Source organism: Myotis lucifugus, unplaced genomic scaffold (genome assembly GCF_000147115.1).
Source record: "Myotis lucifugus unplaced genomic scaffold, Myoluc2.0 scaffold_18, whole genome shotgun sequence".
NCBI classification, from domain to species: Eukaryota; Metazoa; Chordata; class Mammalia; order Chiroptera; family Vespertilionidae; genus Myotis; species Myotis lucifugus.
In genome coordinates, this window is record NW_005871066.1 from 4954409 (window position 1) to 4976179 (window position 21771).

General features: G+C 43.2%; 1 protein-coding gene across 1 annotated transcript in view; it reads left to right on the plus strand.

Moving 5' to 3' along the window:
- The window catches only part of GLI3 (GLI family zinc finger 3), a 257326-nt gene that overhangs the window by 223861 nt on the left and 11694 nt on the right, over nt 1-21771 (plus strand). The window contains 2 exon segments of the mRNA XM_023751064.1: nt 14784-14933; nt 16194-16358. Coding sequence (XP_023606832.1) covers nt 14784-14933; nt 16194-16358 — 315 coding nt within the window.

Sequence of the window (21771 nt, forward strand, 5' to 3'; positions counted from 1 at the left end):
TCTGGTTCTCATAGCACAAACCTAAGGCAAGTGGCGGATGGGGAGTATATTGAGGCCTAGGACCACATCAGCTCTAAATGCAATCTTTCCAATAACACATTCCTCCAATAACAATTTATTGAACACCTACCCTACTGGGTATTGTTCCAGGCACTTGGGATAGATCATTGAACAAACCTGATGAAAATCCCTGCCTGTGTGGAGTTCACATCCTTCTGGAGGAGAGCAGACAGCAAATCATAAACAGTCTCTGTATGTAAATTAAAACATGTTAGATGTGATCCGAGCCCAGCGGGGTAAGTGGGGGTGGAGCTTCCACGGACCAGGAAATTGGGCTGTAAGTGGGTGAACAGTCTTATTAAGGAGGCCACATTGGAAGGAGATAAAACAATCTTGACTTAGAAGCCCCATCCTAGATGTACCCCCAGTGTCTCCAGCTGCTCATCCAGTTGTCCTGCCTCTGGAGTGGCATTTTCCTGTAAGGCACTGGCCCTGCTCGTCATCTGGTATCCTGCGGGGAGTCGGTGTGCCGGGTCTCTGTGGCCCTTGAGTCCCCTCGGATTTCATCCCGTCTTACTGGCACTCACTCCCTGGTGACTGCTCTGTTGCCCAGACCGAGGGAGGCAGGTAGCCGTCTTCTCCACCTCTGCAGCTGTTCTCCAGGAAAAGGCTTACGCACAGGGCTCAGTGTGACAGACATCTTGGAGGAAACAAAGAGGACTCAAGCAGAAAACACCTTAAAAAATGATTACTTTTGATTTCTGTTACCTGTTCATTAGCCCCTGCCAGCATGGGAATTAGAAATGGGACAGTTTCCCTTCTTAAGCTCCCATTCTCTGCCATGGAACTAGACATTGTCTCTCTTTCCATCTGATCCCCCAGAACTTGCTAGAACTGGGAGCTGTCACTGGCAGAGCACTTAGCTTTGACTGACTTCTGTAGATGTTCTGCCCAGGAGTCCTGCAGATACACCCAACAGGATTGATGTGCCCCAGTCCCCGCCATCTTATTTTTCTCCTTTGTTCTCTCCTTTACTTCCTTTTTTCTTTATGTATTTTCTTAAGCATTGGTCTCCCTTCATTTCCAATTGTTGTTCTTCATCCTCTAAACCAGTGGTTCTCAACCTTCCTAATGCCGCGACCCTTTAATACAGTTCCTCATGTTGTGGTGACCCCTAATTTCATTGTTACAAATTGAACATCATTAAAGCCTAGTGATTAATCACAAAAACAATATGTAATTATATATGTGTTTTCCGATGGTCTTAGGCGACCCCTGTGAAAGGGTCGTTCGACCCCCAAAGGGGTCGCGACCCACAGGTTGAGAACCGCTGCTCTAAACCATCTCCATGGGCTAGGGGTTTTCAAATTGGGCTTTGTGCAATCCTTAAAATTCTGTATATTGAGATCACCGAAGGTAGCATGGAGTAGGGAAGGAGCTGCCCCCGTTAATCAGCCATGGCCTTTCTTACATTCTTCAATCTTCATGTTCAGACGTGTCTTTTCCATGGTATCCCTTTATGGAGATGCCCTGGGACACTTCCAATATGTCATACCCCAAACAGAAACATAATCTCTCCCAAATCTCCAATGCTGTTATTTCAGATTCTGTCAAGCTAGAAACTTCTGTGTCATCTATTACTCCTCTCTTTATTTATTTACCACCCACAGATTATTTCAAAATGTCTCCCAAATATAGCTCCTTCTCTCTATCCTCATGGCTACTGCCTTAGTTCAAGACCACAGCTCTCTTGGATGATTATAGCAGCTCCCTGAATGGGCTTCCCACCCAGTTCCTACTCAGTCACATTATTCAGTTACCTTTTATCATCACAAATCTGACCAGTGTCCTGTTCAAAACTTTGCTTGGTTGCTAGGGGTCTGGGTGCCTTCGGGCATTCAACACCCCTCATGGTTTTGCCCCACCCCACCTCTGGAGCACTTATCCTCCTGACAGCTCCCTCACCTCTCCTAGAGCATGGCTCACACACGCTTCCTCCCCTGCACTTGGTGTTATTTACCAACATACCATGCTCTTTCTTGACCGTGGACCTTCCCTCTGAGGTACACTTCCGTCTGTTTCTGGATCCCTCTCCCTTCTGGATTCAGCTCACTTACCTGCTCCTAAAGACTTTCCTGACTTCATGTGTTTAGTGCTACCCTCTCCATTTAATTTTAACAACCTGTTTCTCATTTGCCCCATTTAGAGTATCATCTCAGGCACAGTGCCTATGTTTTACTTATATTTGTTTTGCCACAGTTAACGAATGTCTGGTCAATGTTCTTTCTATAAACTCTGTGTTATCTACTAACAAAAAGAAGACTACAAGCTATAGTTGGAAAAGTTAGTGTATGTCCATCTATAATAATAAAAGGGTTATATGCTAATTAGACCGGATGTCCTTCCGATGTCCTTCCTGACGAAGCCGGGGCTGGAGGGAAGCCGGTGCCATCAGCTGAGGGAAGGAAGGCCTACTCTTGCACGAATTTTCATGCATCAGGCCTTTAGTATCATATAAGAACTTTTATTTTTATATCCTTATATGTACCAGCAATAAGGGATTACAATGTATAGAAGGGGAGGGTAGCATGTGAACAAGTTAAGAGTTAATCAAAACATGGTAGAGTTATTTATTCTACATGTTGAAAAGCTTGCTAAAGCGTCGATGTGCAAGGGTTTCCTTTCCATGTTTTTGGTGAGACAAACCTGACAAGGCCCTGGGCAACGGGCATGCTGGTTTTCCATGATGTGGGATGTGAGGGGAGGAAGAGCCTCCTGCGTTCTTCTGGGTAGTTAGTCTACGTTTTAGTTGCAAAGGTATCTATGATGTGAAATTAATTTTTAAACAGTATTCCTTTCTGCGTTTCAAGAGCCAAATTTGGATAAGATCCCATGGCTATGTCTTAGTCAGTCTTGGATCTTCAGTGTTCAGGACAGTAACTGTCATATCATAAATGAGCACTGAGTTAGTAGTGATTGAATAAGTCAGCTCAGTGGGATTGTGGGCAGATTTCCAAATGGATAATTTTGCCTGCTTGCCTGCCGCTGTCTTTTTTTCTTCCAGTATTTCTTGAGATTTGCCTGTGTTTCCAACAGCAGCAGACCCTACCCCCTTTGCATGGTCACATGCACACGTGTGCTCACTAATCTCCTTCTGACTGCTGAAGGCTCCCAGCACCTCCTGCAGCACACTCCCTTCGCAATATGAGGGGCAGAAAACCTTCAGGCAAAGTCATGCTACAGGTTGGGACTGGGCAGGCACCACAATAAATTGTTCTTTCTTTTTAAAAACTATATATTTTTATTGATTTCAGAGAGGAAGGGAGAGGGAGAGAGATAGAAACATCAATGATGTGAGAGAATCATTGATTGGCTGCCTCCTACATGCCCCCCACTGGGGATTGAGTCCACAACCGAGGCATGTGCCCTGACAGGGAATCAAACCGTGACCTCCAGGTTCAAAGGTCAATGCTGAACCACTGAGCCACACCAGCTGGGCCACAATAAATTTCTATTCTGTATCTTTAAAGGAGTTCATTTAAAAAAAAAGTTGACTTTTCTCCAAAAATTAAAAAATAGATTATCATTTGAAATCCAAATACATTTTTGTTATTATCTTAACAAGTATTATAGTCATCAGAATTATGGTATCAAAACCTGTGAAACAGTATGTAGTTTTTAGGGTTGATTTGTTGTAATGTTCAGAATCATTGTTGAGTAATGTGGAGGACATGAGGTTGCAATTAGAAGTGCAAGATGTGCTGTTAATATTATTTTACCTATTCACCCAAATGTTCAAGTTTTATAACAAAAGAAAGCATGATTGCCCGAACTGGTTTGGCTCAGTGGATAGAGCGTCGGCCGGCCGACTGAAGGGTCCCAGGTTCGATTCTGGTCAAGGGCATGTACCTTGGTTTCAGGCACATCCCCAATGTAGGGAGCGTGCAGGAGGCAGCTGATCAATGTTTCTCTCTCATCGATGTTTCTAACTCTCTATCCCTCTCCCCTCCTCTCTGTAAAAAAATCAATAAAATATATTTTTTTAAAGAAAGAAAGCATGATTTTTTTAAATCCTTACCTGAGGATATGTTTTCAATAGAGGCCTGGTGCACGAATTCAAGCACGGGTGGGGTCCGGCCAGCCCACCCCGATTGAGCCTGGCCGGCCAGAGGGAGGGGCCCCGGGAGTTTGCCCAGGCGGCCCCGCCCCTTGGTCAAACTCCCAGTCAAGGGGACAATTTGCATATTAGCCTTTTATTATATAGGATTGATTTTTAGAGAGAGTGAGGGGAGTGGGGCATTGATGTGAGAGAGAAACATTAATTTGTTGCCTCCTGAATGTGCCTGACCAGGGATCGAGGATCAAACCCACAGCCTAGGTATGTGCCCTGACTGGGAATCGAACCTTCTGTTGTACAGGATGATGCTCAGCCATCTGTGCCACGGGGCCAGGGCGGCATGTTTTTGAAGAGTGTGACTGCTGTGCAGATACAAGTGGAAAGAGTGTACATTAATCCTCCTTTCTCTTCATGGCAGAAATCCAGACCCCCAAGGTGGGATGCCATTTGGCTTCTGAGATATTTGATTTGGCAACAAATGCCATTCCTTTAGATGGCAATGCTTCCCAGATATACTGGATACATAGAAATTTTCCATACATGTGAGTGACCAGTCCATTTCGTCCCTGAGAGAGGTGGCATTTTATGGCCCCTTTCCTGGACCCTCTGACCTCGCCCTTCTTCTCCGTCCAGGAGCCGGTGAGGTGCGGGAATGTGGGGCTTTGCCTGCTTCTCCTCGGGAGCTAGAGCTGGGATCGCAGAGCTGGCCCTCACTGTGCTGGATGGGTTAGTCCGCTGTAGAAATGAAATAGAAAATGTCTTTTTGAAGACTGGCTTTCTAAATTATTTCGTTCCGTGATCACACAGTTTTTATCTTGTCTATCTGAATTTAGTATTCTTATTCCTAAAATGGATACTAATAAATTCTTACTTGTTTAAACTATGAATAGTTTTCTTTGTGGTGACTAGGTCCCCAATCAGTTTGCTTATGAAGACTGTGTGTTTTCGTTTTTGGCCACTTATTTTGATTGATTTAGTTATTTTGGCTAAAGCAAAAGTTGGTATTTTAAAAGCATAAGATAAAAAATTAAATATGTCCACATCCTTGTAGAAACGATGTAAGCAGAATCTTGGAATGTTTGGGGGGTGTGATTCAACCGCTTTATATCTATATTTAAAAATGTCAATGGGATTTAAATACTGGCCCTTTCAGAAAAGAAATTCTGAGAAGTTCTTTAACAAAAGTCACCTTAAGACACTGTAAAAGAACCTTCTGAAAAGAGAAAGGTTACATTTATGTTTTAGTAAAGTTAGAATCCAGAGAATAAAACTGGGAGAGAGCAGTTTTACAGTTCTTGCAAGGAATTATGGGCCCTTAACCCGTTTTCAATGATGAGGATGTCTTCTTTTTATCTAAGAAACGTAAATCACACTAATTGATGTTATTAGTTCCTATATTTTGCTTTTAACATATTTCCAAAGGCTATAATTTAAGTGTTGGGTCATCTTAATATTAAGCAGTATACTATTGTGCTGTGTTCATGAATTTGGACCAGTAACACATGCCCTTCTTCGTGGGAGAGAGTATCAGCTAAATAAATTATATCACAAATTACATAATGTTTACATCTAGTTATTTTGTAATTCAGGGTAATAACCAAACCAAAAATGTAGAGATTCTGAATTAACTGGCCTTGAATTTTTTATGAGTTTTTAGTGAATTTTGGAATGTATAATTCTTCAGAAAATAACCAGTTGTTCCAAATCATGGGCTCTTTTGTATTAACTTACTTGAATTAATATTAGTGTATAATGTTTTAGGTTTGTTTCCAACTCTGTACAAAGTTGAGTTTTCTCCACCTTTCCACTCATCTCTCAAACTTGAAAGATGAGGAAGGAATACACAGAGAAGTTATCATTTATGTGAAGTTCCCAGATTGTTAACTCTTGAGTTCAATATGAAATCCACCAGGAAATACTGTGCCATAAAAGTATGTTCTGCTTTAACTCAGTCTGTCTGGATATTGTGGGGTGTGTGTGTGTGTGTGTGTGTGTGTGTGTGTGTGTGTGAGAGTGAACAGAAGTTCTGATAAAGATGCATATAGCCTTCTGCTTCTGTGGGAAGTCATTTGAGAGGCCCATCCCCTAGTCTGTCTGAAGGCTAGATACAGTCCTGGGGAATGTTGGGTTTAACCTGGCTGTTCCTCCATCACTTTTCTTATTTCTCCCCACAGTCTCCATTGTTACCAGAGCTCATCACCAAGTACATTGTCGTGGTTTCCTTTTATTTGGAGGGGTGGAAGGGTAACATCTTTACTGAGATATAGTTCCTATACCCATTTGAAGTATATTACAATTCAGTGTGTTTTACTTATTCACGGAGTTGTGCAACTGTCATCCCTATCCATTTTATAATATGTTTCATTACCCCATCTCCCAATCTGTCCCCAGCCATTGGCAATCACTGATCTGCTTTCTTTCTGTATAGATTTGCCTATTCTGGGCATTCATAGGAATGGAATTGTGCAATAGTTGTTCTTTTTGTGTGACTGGTTTCTTTTCATTATCATGATGTTGTCAAAGTTCAAGGGTGTTTAGCACATGCCACTGTGTCAGTCCTTTCTGTACACTTTTGTTTTTAAATGTGAATAATGAAGTTCCATTGCAGTTCCATTCCAGTTCAGCTGACTCTGGTGGGGGTGGCGGTGGGGGTGGGGGAGGTATTATGAAGCCCATTGTTTGGACAAAACATTTACCCTCTTAAGGAACTTTGTTTGCCTTTCTTTCACATAAAAGAAAATAATTTTGTTACAGATTTGTACCTAGAAACAAAATTTAAATAACTGTCGACAAGAAGTATATTTTGTGTGATCTCACCCCAATTCTTAATATTTACAAGTTAGGAATAGGAAAATATTTTATTTTTGTGAAGAGAATGCAGTTTCATAACCAGTGTCTTGAGTCCTTTTATTTACTGTATAATTTTATCGTTTTATCAGAAAACTGAAAGAAATGTAGATATTTTTATTAGGTCGTGTGAATTGAAACAGTTGTTTATTGAGGTCTGCTTCTGAATGAAGATCCTCTCGCAGCAAGCTGCTCCAGCTGTTTAAAGACTCTGCTAGGAAGATTGATGGGTGCCACTAAAACCATTTAAATTATTTTATTTATCTAAAATTAAAGTGCATATTGAGATAGAGGGCCTTTTTCAGCCCTGATAGTCTGTGATTCCTGCTTATTTCTGCTCCTGCCTAGTGAAGCCTTTAGGAATCCAATCACAGCCTGTCTCTAATAGAATCCATGTCATGACAGTTGTAAAACTTCAAAAATGGTCCATGTATCGAATAATAGATAAAACAAGAAGGTATGTGCCTCCTTTCAGATGGAACGTTTTGAGGGATTCTTGTAGAGGGCTTCCTTTTTAGATAAAGCATTTTAATCTCTCTAGCAAATTATTTTTAATATAAATTAAATTTTAATTGATTCTAAATTATTTTTCCTTCTTTCCCCTTTTCAGAAATATCTCTGGACTACTAAGTGAAGAGATAGTAATAGGTTTATTGAAAATTGAGCTTTCTTAAAGTTGTTTTCTTGTTCATATTCCATCCTCTGCCAAAGAAGGGTTTCTTAATGTACTCAGCAAATCCTTAGAAGTTTCAAATTACTGAATTCTGTTAAACATATTCATTAACTCAGCTTTGCTTATGAGCTAATGACCTGGTAGCCATGTGAAATCATTTATAAAGTATCAAACATTTCCATTTTGATATTCTGAGAAGGAAATGTGTGTTTTCTTCTTTCCTTTTAAAAATCAATGATGGCATCAAGTAGTGGCATGTTAGTGGGCCCAGATGCAGAGAAATGTAGCAAAGGGATGAATCAGAAATAAAACGGAGCGTCCTACAAGCAGCTCCAGGCTTCAGCGGACCCGCAAGCCCATAATGCAGTCCCATTGTCTCGGGTATTCATATATGAAATGCACCGCTTTCCAAGTCTTTATTTCCTTTTCTAGTAAAGCAGTTACACTGTGAGTACCTGGGTGTTTGTGTGTGGACAGAGGTCATATTTACCTGAGCGCTACTTAAGCTCTTTGCTTTTATAGTTACCTTGTACTGTGGGAAAGACTGGTGTGCAAGGTATATGCACAGGGAGCCATGTGGAAATGGAAGATGTGTGTCTCCTGTCCTCACTGTTTTTGGATGTTCTCATCAGTAATATTTTCATTACACCTGTGGAAGGAACTTACCTTCTTGACATTAAGCAGCTGACTAATTTAAAATATATATTTTATTGATTTTTTACAGAGAGGAAGGGAAAGGGATAGAAAGTTAGAAACATCGATCAGCTGCCTCCTGCACACTCCCTACTGGGGATGTGCCCGCAACCAAGGTACATGCCCTTGACCGGAATCGAACCTGGGACCCTTGGGTCCACAGGCTGACACTCTATCCACTGAACCAAACCAGTAGGGCAGCAGCTGACTAATTTAAAGAGTGAACCTCTTGAAACGGCAAGGCATTTGTTGACTAGTGTGTCACCTGGCTGAATGAGTTGAATGGGGATGTGCAAATCTTCCACACACATCTTTGAGCCATGCTGTGGCTTCCCCTCTGACACATCACCTAAAATGGGGGATGCATCTAGAAAACTGTGCTTTTTTATTTTTTTTAATCCTCACTGGAGGAGTGAGGATATTTTTTCCATTGATTTTAGAGAGCGTGGATGGGAGGGGAGAGGGGAAGAGAGAGAGAGAGAGAGAGAGAGAGAGAGAGAGAGAGAGACATAGATGTGACAGAGACACATCTATTGGTTGCCTTCTGCACTTGCCCCTACCAGGGGCCGGGATTGGACCTGCAAACCACGTATGTGCCCTTGACCAGGAATTGAACCCACAACCCTCTTATGTGCAGGCTGATGCTCTAACTACTGGGAAACATGGTGCTTTCTGAGTGGGAGTCTGCGGGGAGTCTGGCTGAAGGAGAGGGAGACAGAAGAAGGCAGAGGCTTCCAAGGGTCATGACCTGCATGACAGCAGCTGTATTTGGAGAGCTGGGAACAGTTTGGCTCTATGGGCTGCGCGCATGCCCTTCATCTGAACACAGGGTTAAGAATCAGACTGAGGGGAAACCAGCAGCTCCGAGCTCAGAGTGAAATGACGAAGCCAGAAGAGAGCACCCCGACTAGCTCAGTGAAGTCCAGGGAGGGCTTCCTCTGTGCTGCTGGTGGAGGAAAGGCTTCCCTGGCCCGTCTTCCTTCAGGTCTTCCTTCTGGCAGCGCCTCAGCCTCTGTGGGTACCACTGAGGACTGGGCTTCCCAGAGAGAACCCTTTGAAGAAAGTAGCACCTTCAGCTGCCTCAATTGCCAGGCCAGCAGAGAGATTTTCCCACCTTTCTCTGCTCTGTGGGAGTAGAAGAGTCAGGAGCATTGGGTCTTGGCTCATCCAGCCACTAACAAAGTCGCCGTTGTGAAATCTCACTTTTGTTGGTTTGCTGTGGGCTCCTGAGCTATTTTTGTTTGTTTGTTTCATCAGCCAACAGTTTCCTGAGGCAAAAGCCTATAATCCCTGTTGGAAAACTGGCGAAATGGATCCATCGGGAAGTTCAGTGGTGGGATTCAGCCTTTCCCGGGTCTTGCCTGGTCCTGGCCCCCCTGACCTGTTTACTCTGAGTGGTCCGGCCGAGAGAGTTGGCATACAACGCCGTAATTTACGCCATCTATCTCTTTCTGGCGCTTGGGCCTCTGGCAAATGGCAAGACTTTGTGTTAGATTAGTTTGGAATTTAATCATGCATTTATTTTCCCTCCAATTAAATTATTTATGTATTTGACTAACGGTTTCACTGCTAGAAAGTCAAATTTTCAATGACAACATGCCCCTTGAATTTCAGGGCAGTTTCTTGGGATCCGTCTGTCTGTTGAATATTAAGAACTTACTGTGTATTAGTCTCCGTAGCTTCCTGGGATTTCGGTGAGCAAAGAATGCGTGCTTTGTCCACCGGGCCCCAGGAACACGATGCAAAAAGGGATAAGTCTGTCTGGACTAACCCCTCCCCTATGTTAGCTCAGGGTTCTGACTTTCATCCCTTCCTACTGCCTTTCCTCTTCTCTGGCACCGAAACGTATCTCCTTCAAATTTTACTTTCTCGGGCTTGAGAGCCACCTTGACCGAGTAAGTCATGGGCTATGCGACTCCACAAAGGAAGCTTCGAAGTCATCCAGTTGAGGGTGGGCAAGCCCATGGCCTACAGGCCCCCAGCTTGGCTTCGCACGGCCTGTGAGCTAAGAATGGTTTTTACAGTTTTAAACAACTGGAAAAAAAAGAGTGTGTGTGTTTTTTTAAGAGTATTTCATGACACAGGAAACTTTTGGTGTCCATAGGTAACAGCTGTGCCCATAATTTTCGTGCTGTTACGGCTACTCCCCTGAAACAGTGGCATAAGTAAGAAGTTGCAACGGAGACCTTTTGGCTCAAAAAGCCTGAAATATTTACTCCCTGGATTTTCACAGAAAACGTTTGCTGACACCTGATCTAGTTTATCATCCTAATGCAGCTATTTTCAACTTTCATCTCATGGCACACAAACTAATTACTAAAATTCTGCAGCACACCAAAATATATTTTTGCAAATATCTCACAAAAATAAATAGGTATAATTTTGATTTATTCACACTGGACAGCTGTTGTTTTGTTGGCTGTTGTCATTTTTTTTTAGTTGGCAATCTAAGGGAAAAGGGGTCAGTGCCCCCAACTAAATAGTCAGGTATTGCATGCTTTAAAAATTCTTGCAGCCCAGCTAGCATGGCTCAGTGGTTGAGCATCGACCTATGAGCCAGGAGGTCCCTGTTCGATTCCCGATCAGGGCACATGCCCAGGTTGTGGGCTCATTCCCCAGTGTGGGGAATGCAGGAGGCAGCCAATAAGTGATTCTCTGTCATCATTGATGTTTCTATCTCCCTCTCCCTTCCTCTTTGAAATCAATAAAAATACATTTTTTAAAATTCTTGTAGCACTTGAGGTGAAAATTGCTGTCCTAATTTTACAGATGAGAAAATAAAGTCCCTAGGTGGACTGAACTGTCCAAATGTACACAGCTCATCAGGAATTGGTGTGGGTGCATCTTCTGTTGCCCACCGTGCTGTTCCCACTGCAACAGAAGGTCTGCCCTGCAATGAGCCTGCGCGTGCACTCCTGGCAGAGGCCAAAGCAGCTTTGCCAAGAAAAGTAAACATTTAGGACCTTTGGCCGTATAAAGTCTGTGATTTCTTAGAATTTTAATTTTCACCTGAAATCCAACTCCAGGAAATGTTTGAAGCTTAAAATACATTTGAGCAACCTGGAGAGACAGAAAGATGTCTCTGTGTTTCTTTGTAGTAATTGGTTACCTCCTGGGCTCAGCATTTGGACCGTAAAGACAAGCAAGGTGGACCTGGTCCCTGCAGGCTGAGATCATGGAACTCATTTCAAGAACAAGAACTTGTGGTCTCCATCCGAATCGGCCCTTGAACAGTTTCAAAAAATCACAGAAAACACGTTAGGTGGAACTCAGGCTCCTATACGGGGGCCGAAAGCAAAGTTTCCAAGATGCTAATGGTCTGAAAGTGAGGTTGCCTCCACTGTCCAGTGCAGGACCTGCCCCGTCCCGGTCACGTGGAGGTAACACTGGGGTGTGCTTGCTGATTGGCACGGGATTCCCATCACTGGGATTTTCAGACATTGTCTCAGCTTGGTACCAGCACCTTGTAGGCATCTTCTACAATCTGTCTGTCTCTCCAGGTTACTAAAGCCCATCCAGTTTAACCCTCCAGTCTCATGCCCCCTTCAGAGCTTCCCCTTCCTGTAACACCCAGGCATACACTCAGGGGCTGGAGGTGTTCTCTCTGGCTCTGACCCTCACCTCTTCCTCTCCTTCTAGAGTCTGTCTCCTCAGGTGTGTTGGGGAGAATGGACAAGAGTCTCTTACTTCACTGGCCGCTTTTGGTGCCTTCCTGCTGGTCATCCCAGTTCCCCTGAGTAAAGCCAATTACCTTTGATGCCCTCGTCCGTCAGGGCTGGCTTTCTGGTGGGGTGCATGTGACTTCTCTCCAGGGACATATCCCGCAGTCTAGCTGCTGGAGACCTGACCTGCACACTGCGTTTCGGGAGGGCCAAGCTTGGCTCTCACAGTGTATCCACCGGGCCCCTGGTGACTGCCTGGCCCATTCTCTCCTGCCATGCGTGTTCTGCACCCTGGTCCTCAAAGGCCCCAAGTTCTGTCCTCTGCAGGTGCGTCTGTTTCGTCTTTCTGCAATGGTGTCCCCCGTGTCCCCGCTCCCAACCTCACCTGCACCCCAGGCGGGTCTTCACTCACCCTTCTTCCGGCCCGACTTTAAATGCCACTTCATTGGAGAAGTTAACCCTTAAGCTCCACACAGATGTGATCTCCTGTTCATTGTTTGTATAAAACCTTCTTATTTCCCTTCATGCCACCGATTACAACTATAATTGTATAGTAACTTGAGTCATTACCTGTTTCCCTCAGTGGCCTGTAATTTCCTCCGGGCGGGAGCCATGTCTGTCTGATTGCCCAGCACGGGGCCTGGTGGGGAGTGGCGGTCTCCACAAACAGGCGAGAGGTGAATGCGGTCACACTGTATTCCTTGTATTCTACGCAGCAAAATAGGGTTCACGTTTGGCTATCTTTCTCATTCTTTTGAATTCTTGATGGTATGTTATTTTAAAGTAATATAATACCTTATATTAAAATCTTATTGTGTGGATACTAGGTAAAATGAGGTTGAAAAGATAAGCAAATGCATCAACAGTACAATTTACTTTGTCCGGCGAAAGTTTCCTTTACTGAGGCTCCACCAAGTACCAGGAACACTTGTCAGCGACTGAGAATTTGAAACCAAAAGACGTGCGTCCTGGCCTCAAAGAGACACTCAGCCCAAATTCTGATTCAGTTTCCAGTTTTAACTTTACCTGCCTCCCCTCCTCCTTCCTTCTTTCCTTTTCATGTATATCAATCTAAGGAGCTTTATTTCTAGCAACTTGGAAAAAAACTGAACCAAGAATAATTTTTATGGAGTGGTTTTGTGTGATCATTAATTTTGTTCTTCCTGGAAAGGAGAATTCATAGAACCCCTCTGTGTCATGTGGACTTCAAGGCTGGATGTCAGCACACATGTGGGACAATCCTGGGTGGTGTGAATGGCCAGCAAAAGTGTCCTTGAAGCATAAGTTTGAAGATTGCCCGCACATCTGTTCTCTTCATATACTTATGGAGACCGGCATGACTTTTAACAAACACGGATACTTAGGACAGTTGACTTTTTGTAGGAAATTCACACCTGTTTGCCCTGGGGTTGCTACACCGCGTGAACCTGAGTGATTCTGTGCGGTTTCCTTGTCTTCAGAGCCTTGGAAAGGACCCTGGCTGTCTCCCTGTGCGCTGTGCTGTATTACCCACATCCTTTGTTCCTCGGGCTTTCTGGGGGCTGCTCGAGGAGAGGAGAGTGAATGGTTAATTGCTTTTCTCTCCCCTCATTCAGTTTTCAGCTCCAGAGACAGCCCGACTCACTTCCTTGTTTCCTTGCAGCAGCCGGCCGCCTAGTGGAGTCACTGGGAAAGGCAGGCTGTGATGGTGGAATCTGAGGCTCCGGCCCCCAGAGACCACTCACTGAGGAGCCGAGGCAGCAAAGTAATTAAACGTTCTGTCACTACTCTGCAGCACATGGGACCCGAGGGGAGCTTCCTTTTATTGCATCGCGTTTTTAGTGATTGTATTTCTGTGTATGTTTGAGAAGGTGTTTGCAAACACCTTATGTTAAGGCCAATAAAACTGTGGGGTGACCGGAGAATAAAATCCACAAGATCAAATTAGTACACAGATTTCCCCAGTAATCCATAACTGACATTTTAATTATATTGTAATTAACTTAACTTTGATCCAAATTAAGAACCTTCTCTTCCTCTGGTGCTGCTGTAAGTTTCTCGTGTCTCCCAGTTGTAGGGCTCGTGATGCTAAACTTTGAATTCTTGGGGACCTCGGGGAAATTCATCTTCATTTTAGAAACCAGATTAAGAGGACTATAGAACTGGAAAGAACGTTTTAGAACTAGGCCATCCATTTCTTTATTTTGTACATGTGACCACCAAGATCCTGAGAACCTGTAACATTTTGTGGACGATCGCCTGGTTCTCCAGTTCTCTGTGATTCTTATTCTAGAAGAAATCCCACTAGTTGGAAATAAAATGTAGCCTAGAGAAGTGCTTTTGCTCGTTTTTTTGGGGAGGAGGGGTCCTTATTACTGATTGTGTGTGTTTGTGTGCACGCGTGTGTGTGTCCTTCTTCGCAGCCAGCTGCAGCCCTAACCCAAGGCCTGGGTGGTGAGAGCAGGAGAGTGCCTCTGTGGGCAGTGAGCCTTGACCTCCACTTGGAAGAAGAACAATAACAGAGACCCAGAGAGCACGTGTGTGGCTCACCCTGTTTCACAACTCCGCTCTGCTGATGCCCTGGGACATCAGGCTCCCTCCAAATAGTGTCCCTTCTGCTAGTTAGGAAGTATACACACACAATTAATTAGAGCAAATTTGCATAATAAATATACTCAACTAGAACAAAATAACCTGTAATCGGGTAAAGTTATATAGTCTTTAGGGCATTTTTTGCATTGCTGTTTTTTGCCTTTAGAAATTACTAATAGATTTTTATTTAATTTCTCGCTTGCTTTCTTTCAACCCTCAGCATATAAACAATGACCATATTCATGGAGAGAAGAAGGAATTTGTGTGCCGGTGGCTAGATTGCTCAAGAGAGCAGAAGCCCTTCAAAGCCCAGTATATGCTGGTGGTGCATATGAGACGACATACAGGAGAGAAACCTCACAAATGCACTGTGAGTACACAGGTGGTACAGGCTCTCAGCTTGGGGGTCACCTCACACCTGTGGGTGTCAGGATTCGTACCATGGGTCCTTTGCCATACTCTCAGGGTTGTGCATGATGGTGACTCCAGCTCAGGAGTGGCATGGCTGGGTGGCGGGCGCTGTCTGTGATAAATACAGTGGTTTGTCAAAGTGATTTCTGAAATGGAAGGGAAGCGAGAAATGGAGAAAGAATGCTGACAGCTGAGCTTTGGGGGATGATGGACGTGTTCTAGATGCACGTGTACTGTCCAGCACAGTAGCCACAAGCCACATGTACCTCTTGTGCACTTTCTAAAAAATATATTTTTACTGATTTCAGAGAGGAAAGGAGAGATAAGAAACATCAATGATGAGATAGAATCATTGATCAGCTGCCTCCTACACACCCCCTATTGGGGCTCGAGCCCGTAACCTGTGCGCATGTGCCCTGACTGGGAATCAAATTGTGACACTGGCCGGGCTCTTGAGATTTGGCTAGAACCAGGGAACTAATTTTTAAAATTTGTTTTTGGAAAATTTAAATATAAATATTCCCGTGGCTAGCAGGATGGACAGGTGTGCAGAGTGGCAAGTGGGCAGGCAGTGGCTGGGACACACTGGTGGGCGCTGGAAATGAGCACAGACACAGGGCCTGTCCCAGTGCCCATATCCATCGTGTCAGAGGACTTGGAGGGCAAAAGCCGGTGCCAACTGTGATTTTAAAAACTTAAGTTGACTTTAAAAAAATATATATAACCTATATAGTTTTAGAGTATTTCCTCTCCCTCTTAGTCTGTTCTCGTGGCCCAGTATAAACCTACCCACAACTAGGCTGGGACTCCTAGGAGGCTAAGCCTTTTCTCACTGAGGTGCCCGGCAGGCACACTGGGCACTGCTCAGCCCTGATGCTTTACATCTTAAAGGCCCTTTATAAACACACAAAGCCATATAATGAACTTGGTGCTGAATCTGAAATCAGTGGGAATTCAAAGAGATCAATGAGCAGATAATGAAACCCATTGTCTGCACTGAGTGGTCTCTTAAGAAAAGATCTCCATGACTTTCACCAGCACTGAAATGCTTTCTCTGGAGCTGCACTAAATCCCAATAAATGCAGAGTTTAGTGGACTTTTGTTCCTTGGTTTTGAAAAGCTGCTGACCCTCAAAACGTCAGTCTTCTGTCAATTGGAGGGAAAGTTAAGCATAAGCTGTTATTGTGTGGAGTAATCCAGATTTACCTGTTGTCTTCAGTTTGAAGGTTGCACAAAGGCCTACTCGAGACTCGAAAACTTGAAAACACACTTGAGATCTCACACTGGAGAGAAGCCATATGTCTGTGAGCATGAAGGCTGCAACAAGGCTTTCTCGAATGCTTCCGATCGTGCCAAGCACCAAAACAGAACACATTCCAATGAGGTAAGGCTCCCCATGAGACACACTTGGGGCCCAGACATTGTGGGTAGAAACAGTGAACCTTCATGGAGACCATACGTGGAGGGAGAGGTGAACCTGTTCCATTCTGTTTCCTCGTGACCATTCCCAGCACGAGTGAGCACCGATGCTGCCGGTGAAGGCCTGGGGCCTTGAGCTAGGGCTAAAAATGGCCTGGTTTGGAGAGGAATGGTGACCATTCCCAGCACGAGTGAGCACCGATGCAAACAGGGTCTACTTTTTTTCAGAACTGCCACCTGCTGGTCAAACAGTAAGAGCATTGAACTTGGAATTCCATCCACTTGCTAGGCCAGGAGTAGCATGAACCCATGGGAAGGATGACCCTGTGAGCACCAGGCATAGAGTCCAAAGCCACATGTTGACAGCTGGCAGCAGCTTTCCACTAAAACAGCCATTTTTATTTGCTTTCTCCAGATGTCGTATCTTCCAATGCATTATATTTAAAAAAGACTTTTACAGAGCAACCAGCCTTGGCTAACTATGATTTCCAGACATTCTGTATTCCAACGGGTCTTGGAAGTTATTCTCAGAAACTCAGAATGGTTTCTAGCCAGTTATTTAAGATAACATGTTGAGTAAAGCTTCATGGTTGGTGAGTGGGCGGGTCCTGTTGTGTTGCTGTTATTTTTAGGTAGTTATTCCCTCAAAATTTCAGGGAAGCATAAGAAGAAAATGATTTCAGATTCACTTTGTGTACATGTTAATGCATGCCTGCTTGCACACTCCAACTTCTTGAAGATCTAGTTCATTCTGGCTCCTCTGTGAACCTTCTCTTGAATGAATCCAGAAATGAACAAAAAAGCTTCCATTGTTTGGGTAGAAATAGGAGAGTTACCTAGAATTTGTTAATATGAAACATAGCTCTGCCCCACAAGTATGCCAGCAGTTTGCTTGAAATGTGTGAGAGAAGGAACATTTTGACCTTGGCCTGGCTGTCACCTGACCTCCCAAGGTGCTGAGAAGCCCATCCATGATCTCCCGGATGGAGAGTTGAGAGAGGGAATCTGGTTAAAAACAGAGTGTGCCGTCGGCTCACTGGCCATTGGCTTTGGTGGCAAAGATGGTCCTCACTGAGTTTCCTTTCAACTGAACTGGCAGAACAAAAACATCTCTGCCCTAGTCGGTTTGACTCAGTGGATAGAGCATCAGCTTGGGGACTGAAGGGTCTCAGGTTCAATTCCAGTCAAGGGCATGTGCCTCAGTTGCAGGCTCCATCCCCAGCCCTGGTTGGGGCCCATGTGGGAGGCAACCAATCAGTGTGTGTCACTCGAATCAATATTTCTCTGTATCTCTCCCCATCCCTTCCACTCTGTCTAAACAATCAATGGAAAAAATATCCTCAGGTGAGGATCAACAAAAACAGTAGAAACAAAAAAACCCCATCTCTAAGGAGATTAACCACACTCCCTAAAAAGCACTCACATAAACTCACACATGGAGGTTCACATACTTAACTCTTTGAAAGGTCGTGGTGGAATAAGGAAACGTCATTTGGAATATCTTATTATTGATCAACTGTTTGAGGATCTTTTAGGAAAGATGCTTCATCTCCTTTTTATATGTCAAAATGCTTTTACCATGTGCAGTAGTTAGTGTAATCTGCTATACTAGATTAGTAGTTGCCAGAGGCTGCTAGGTACAGGGTTTCTTTTTAGGATGGTGAAAATATTCTATAATTTAATAGTAGTAATGTTTACACAACATTGTGAATGTACTAAATGACACCGAATTATGCATCTTTTAAAAGGTGGTTTTTTTTATAGTATGTGAATTATGTCTCTATTTAAAATGTTTTAGGGGATTTGATTAACTAAACTTAGAATTTAATTAATGTGTTTAACTACATTTAATATAGTTAAGTATCATTTTGACTAGAAACTTAGAGGGTATTTATTCCTGTGGATTTTAGGCCAAGGTTCTCTCCTGTTATTGTGGAGAAATTTAAGTAGTGGGTATGTTCAGATTAGCAATGCATACACATAAACATACTACTCAGCTTTTTATCTCTTCATGGACTTTAAAACATGTACACATGTATGTTTGCTGTAATTAAGTGTATTACAGTTGAGCTTCTGTTCTTTTGTTAGGTAGAAAGAGCCGTGCCCAATGAGAGTTTAAATGCGTTGTGAGGTTAACAGGTATCCTGGTTAATATTTTTTACCAAGGCTGAGCAGTTTTTAAATAACTAAAAAAAATGTCCATTACAGTTGACATAAAATGTTATATTAGGTTCATGTATACAACATAGTGTTAGACATTACAAAGTGATTGCCCCGATAAGTCTAGTATCCATCTGACACCAAAGTTGAGTAATTTTCCTAAAAGAAATTATTAACATTGACCATAAACACAGAATAAAATTTCATTCACAAACATGAAAGTTATTCTTCTCTCTTCTTTATATAAGGCTTGTCCTGGCATATGAATGATGGACAGTTTCTGATACACCAGAATTAAGTTTGTCTAGGAAATCCAGTGTTGTATAATCTCACGATCCTAAATAAGTCTAGATGCCATCTTTCATTTGTTTGCTTTCTTAGTGGTACCTTCATTGATTTACTAATCAATATCAATAGCTAATGTGCAAAGCACTTGGCTGTTGTAGGTGCAGCAAGGAGCACGGTGGACTAGACTAAAGGCAGTAATTCCCACTCGAGGAAGCTAGTTCCTCCCAAAGCCACACTAACTAAGCACATTCCCTTGAGCTCCGATTTAGTCGTATCTCCCTCTCCATAAAGTTCCAATGGCTCCCTCTTTCCTGTGGGAATGTTAGACTCCTCAGGCTTGTACCTGCGCTCACCCAACCCAGGCCTGCTCTTGCAGTCTTGACCTTTTGTCATCGTGACCCTGAATGGAACCTCCCAGACAGCCTCAGCTTGATCAGCCATGACCCACGCATGAAGTGGTCCCGCTGCTGGACCTTTGCTCAGGGATATTTCTTTTCCTCCACCCTCTTGCCCTCATTTTTATCCCTCAGAATCTTGTTCTTCTTTAATGGTCCAACTACAAGGTCTCCCCCGCTAATACAGTGGTCGGCAAACTGGCTCGCGAGCCACATGCGGCTCTTTGGCCCCTTGAGTGTGGCTCTTCCTAAGCCTTAGGAGTACCCTAATTAAGTTAATAACAGTGTACCTACCTATATAGTTTAAGTTTAAAAAATGTGGCTCTTGCCCTGACTGGTTTGGCTCAATGGATAGAGCGTCGGCCTGCAGACTCAAGGGTCCCAGGTTCGATTCCGGTCAAGGGCATGTACCTTGGTTGCAGGCACATACTCAGTGGGGAGTGTGCAGGAAGCAGCTGATCGATGTTTCTCTCTCATCGATGTTTCTAACTCTCTATCCCTCTCCCTTCCTCTCTGTGAAAAAACAATAAAATATATATTTTAAAAAAAATTTGGCTCTCAAAAGAAATTTCAATCGTTGTACTGTTGATATTTGGCTCTGTTGATTAATGAGTTTGCCAACCACTGCCCTAATAAAAACTCTGTTTATTGAGAACTTACTATGTGCAACACATTGTGGTAACCACTTTGTATACATTATCTTTTTTTAAATATTTTTATTGATTTCAGAGAAGAATGGAGAGAGCGATAGAAACATCCATGATGAGAGAGAGAATCATTCATCTGCTGCCTCCTGCACACCCCACACTGGGGATCGAGCCCACAACTTGGGCATATGCCCTGAGCAGAATTGAACCTCCTGGTTCATAGGGCGACACTCAACCACTGAGCCACACCGGCCGAGCTACATAATCTTATTTAACCCTTACCATGACCCTTACCATTTCTTTTATACCTAATATAGACATTTAATGCTTCCCACAGTCATCCTAACTAAAATATGATTCCCCTCTGCCCACATCCTTCTGTAGCATGCACACTTTATATTGTAGATAACTACATGCTGTTATGTTTTTCTTACCATATTTTATAATCCTTGAGATTAACTCCTGTTGTATATAACTTTGTGTTCAGAGAGTCTTGCCTATAGCAGAGATCATTCAATGTGTATTGAAAAGGTTCTCGGGGTAAATTTTACAAAGTCAAGTACAAACAGTATCGATTGCTTTTACAAAGTACCTTTCAGTGCAGTGAGTCAAAAAGGTACTGGCCACGCCAAAAGTGGAACATGCAGGACAGGAAATACAGGTACCTCAGCTGAGAAAGTCTGACAACATGTACCTTCGCCTACAGCTATATTTCATTTTACTCATGGGGGACAACAAAATTTGGGTGTCAAGCTACATAGTTGAGCTAATGTGTTTTGTTGTGAAGCCTAAGTTTCCAGAACCTGTGTCTTTATGGATTTTTGCAGGTGGAAAGTCTATATGTTCACACACAGGACACCTGGGCACACACGTATGTGCTCTTGTTCCTGAAATGTAAGAGTTGACAAACATTTGTAGACTCATTTCACTTATAGCTATGTTCCCATTTCCAGGCGAACCCATAGTGTGCACATGCATATATTTATAGGAAAAATAGCTCTTCAAACATGTCACGCTGACCTGGCTTTGTCCCCCACCTTCCTCCAATCCCCACACACCTACCCCATGCAGCCCACTCTGTCTGCTGATGGAGCAGCATGTCATAGCCGGGCAGTGAGCATGCATAGGGCCCATGTCAGAGTACTATAAGGTAATAGCACTAATCATCGGAGACATTCTTCTGTCCCTAATGCACAGAATTTGATGTGCTTATTTCATCATGTATATATATATACACACACACACACACACACACACACACACACACACACATACTGCAAATCACAGAAGCTTCTGAATAGAAGTCATTCGTAGTTAATGGGAATCAGTTCTACCCAAAAGAATCTCAAATTTGGAGTTAAAGTATTTCAGGATGATTTTCATAGTCCTTGATTCACTCCATTAGGACCTTTCATCATTATTGGAGGCAGCACTCCATCTGTTCTTGGGCTTTTAGTGGAAAAGCATCTTTTGGACACATACACTCTATAAGATAGGGTACCTTTTTGATATAATGGATGCATTATATTGATCATGCTTTTTATGATTATTGCTTACCTAATAGTTCATCTTCCGGTATGTAGATACAGATATAAGTATGTATTCTTATAAGCATGCATGAATATATTTCAAGTCAAGTAAACAAATCCATAATTGCGATATTGGTCATGAAATACAATGCCAGCCATTCTGTAATTTGAGTAACATTCAGCTATATGCATCCATGTAATTTCTGTGACTGTAGCTATAGGCTTGATCACTAGCCCCCATAGAAAATGAAATTAACATGAAATAATTTATAGACCTTTGTACTCAGGAGCAGAGCCCAGGCCAGGAATCTTCATCTCCAGGTCATCATTCCTTAGCCCTTTTCAGTTTATGGGTAAGC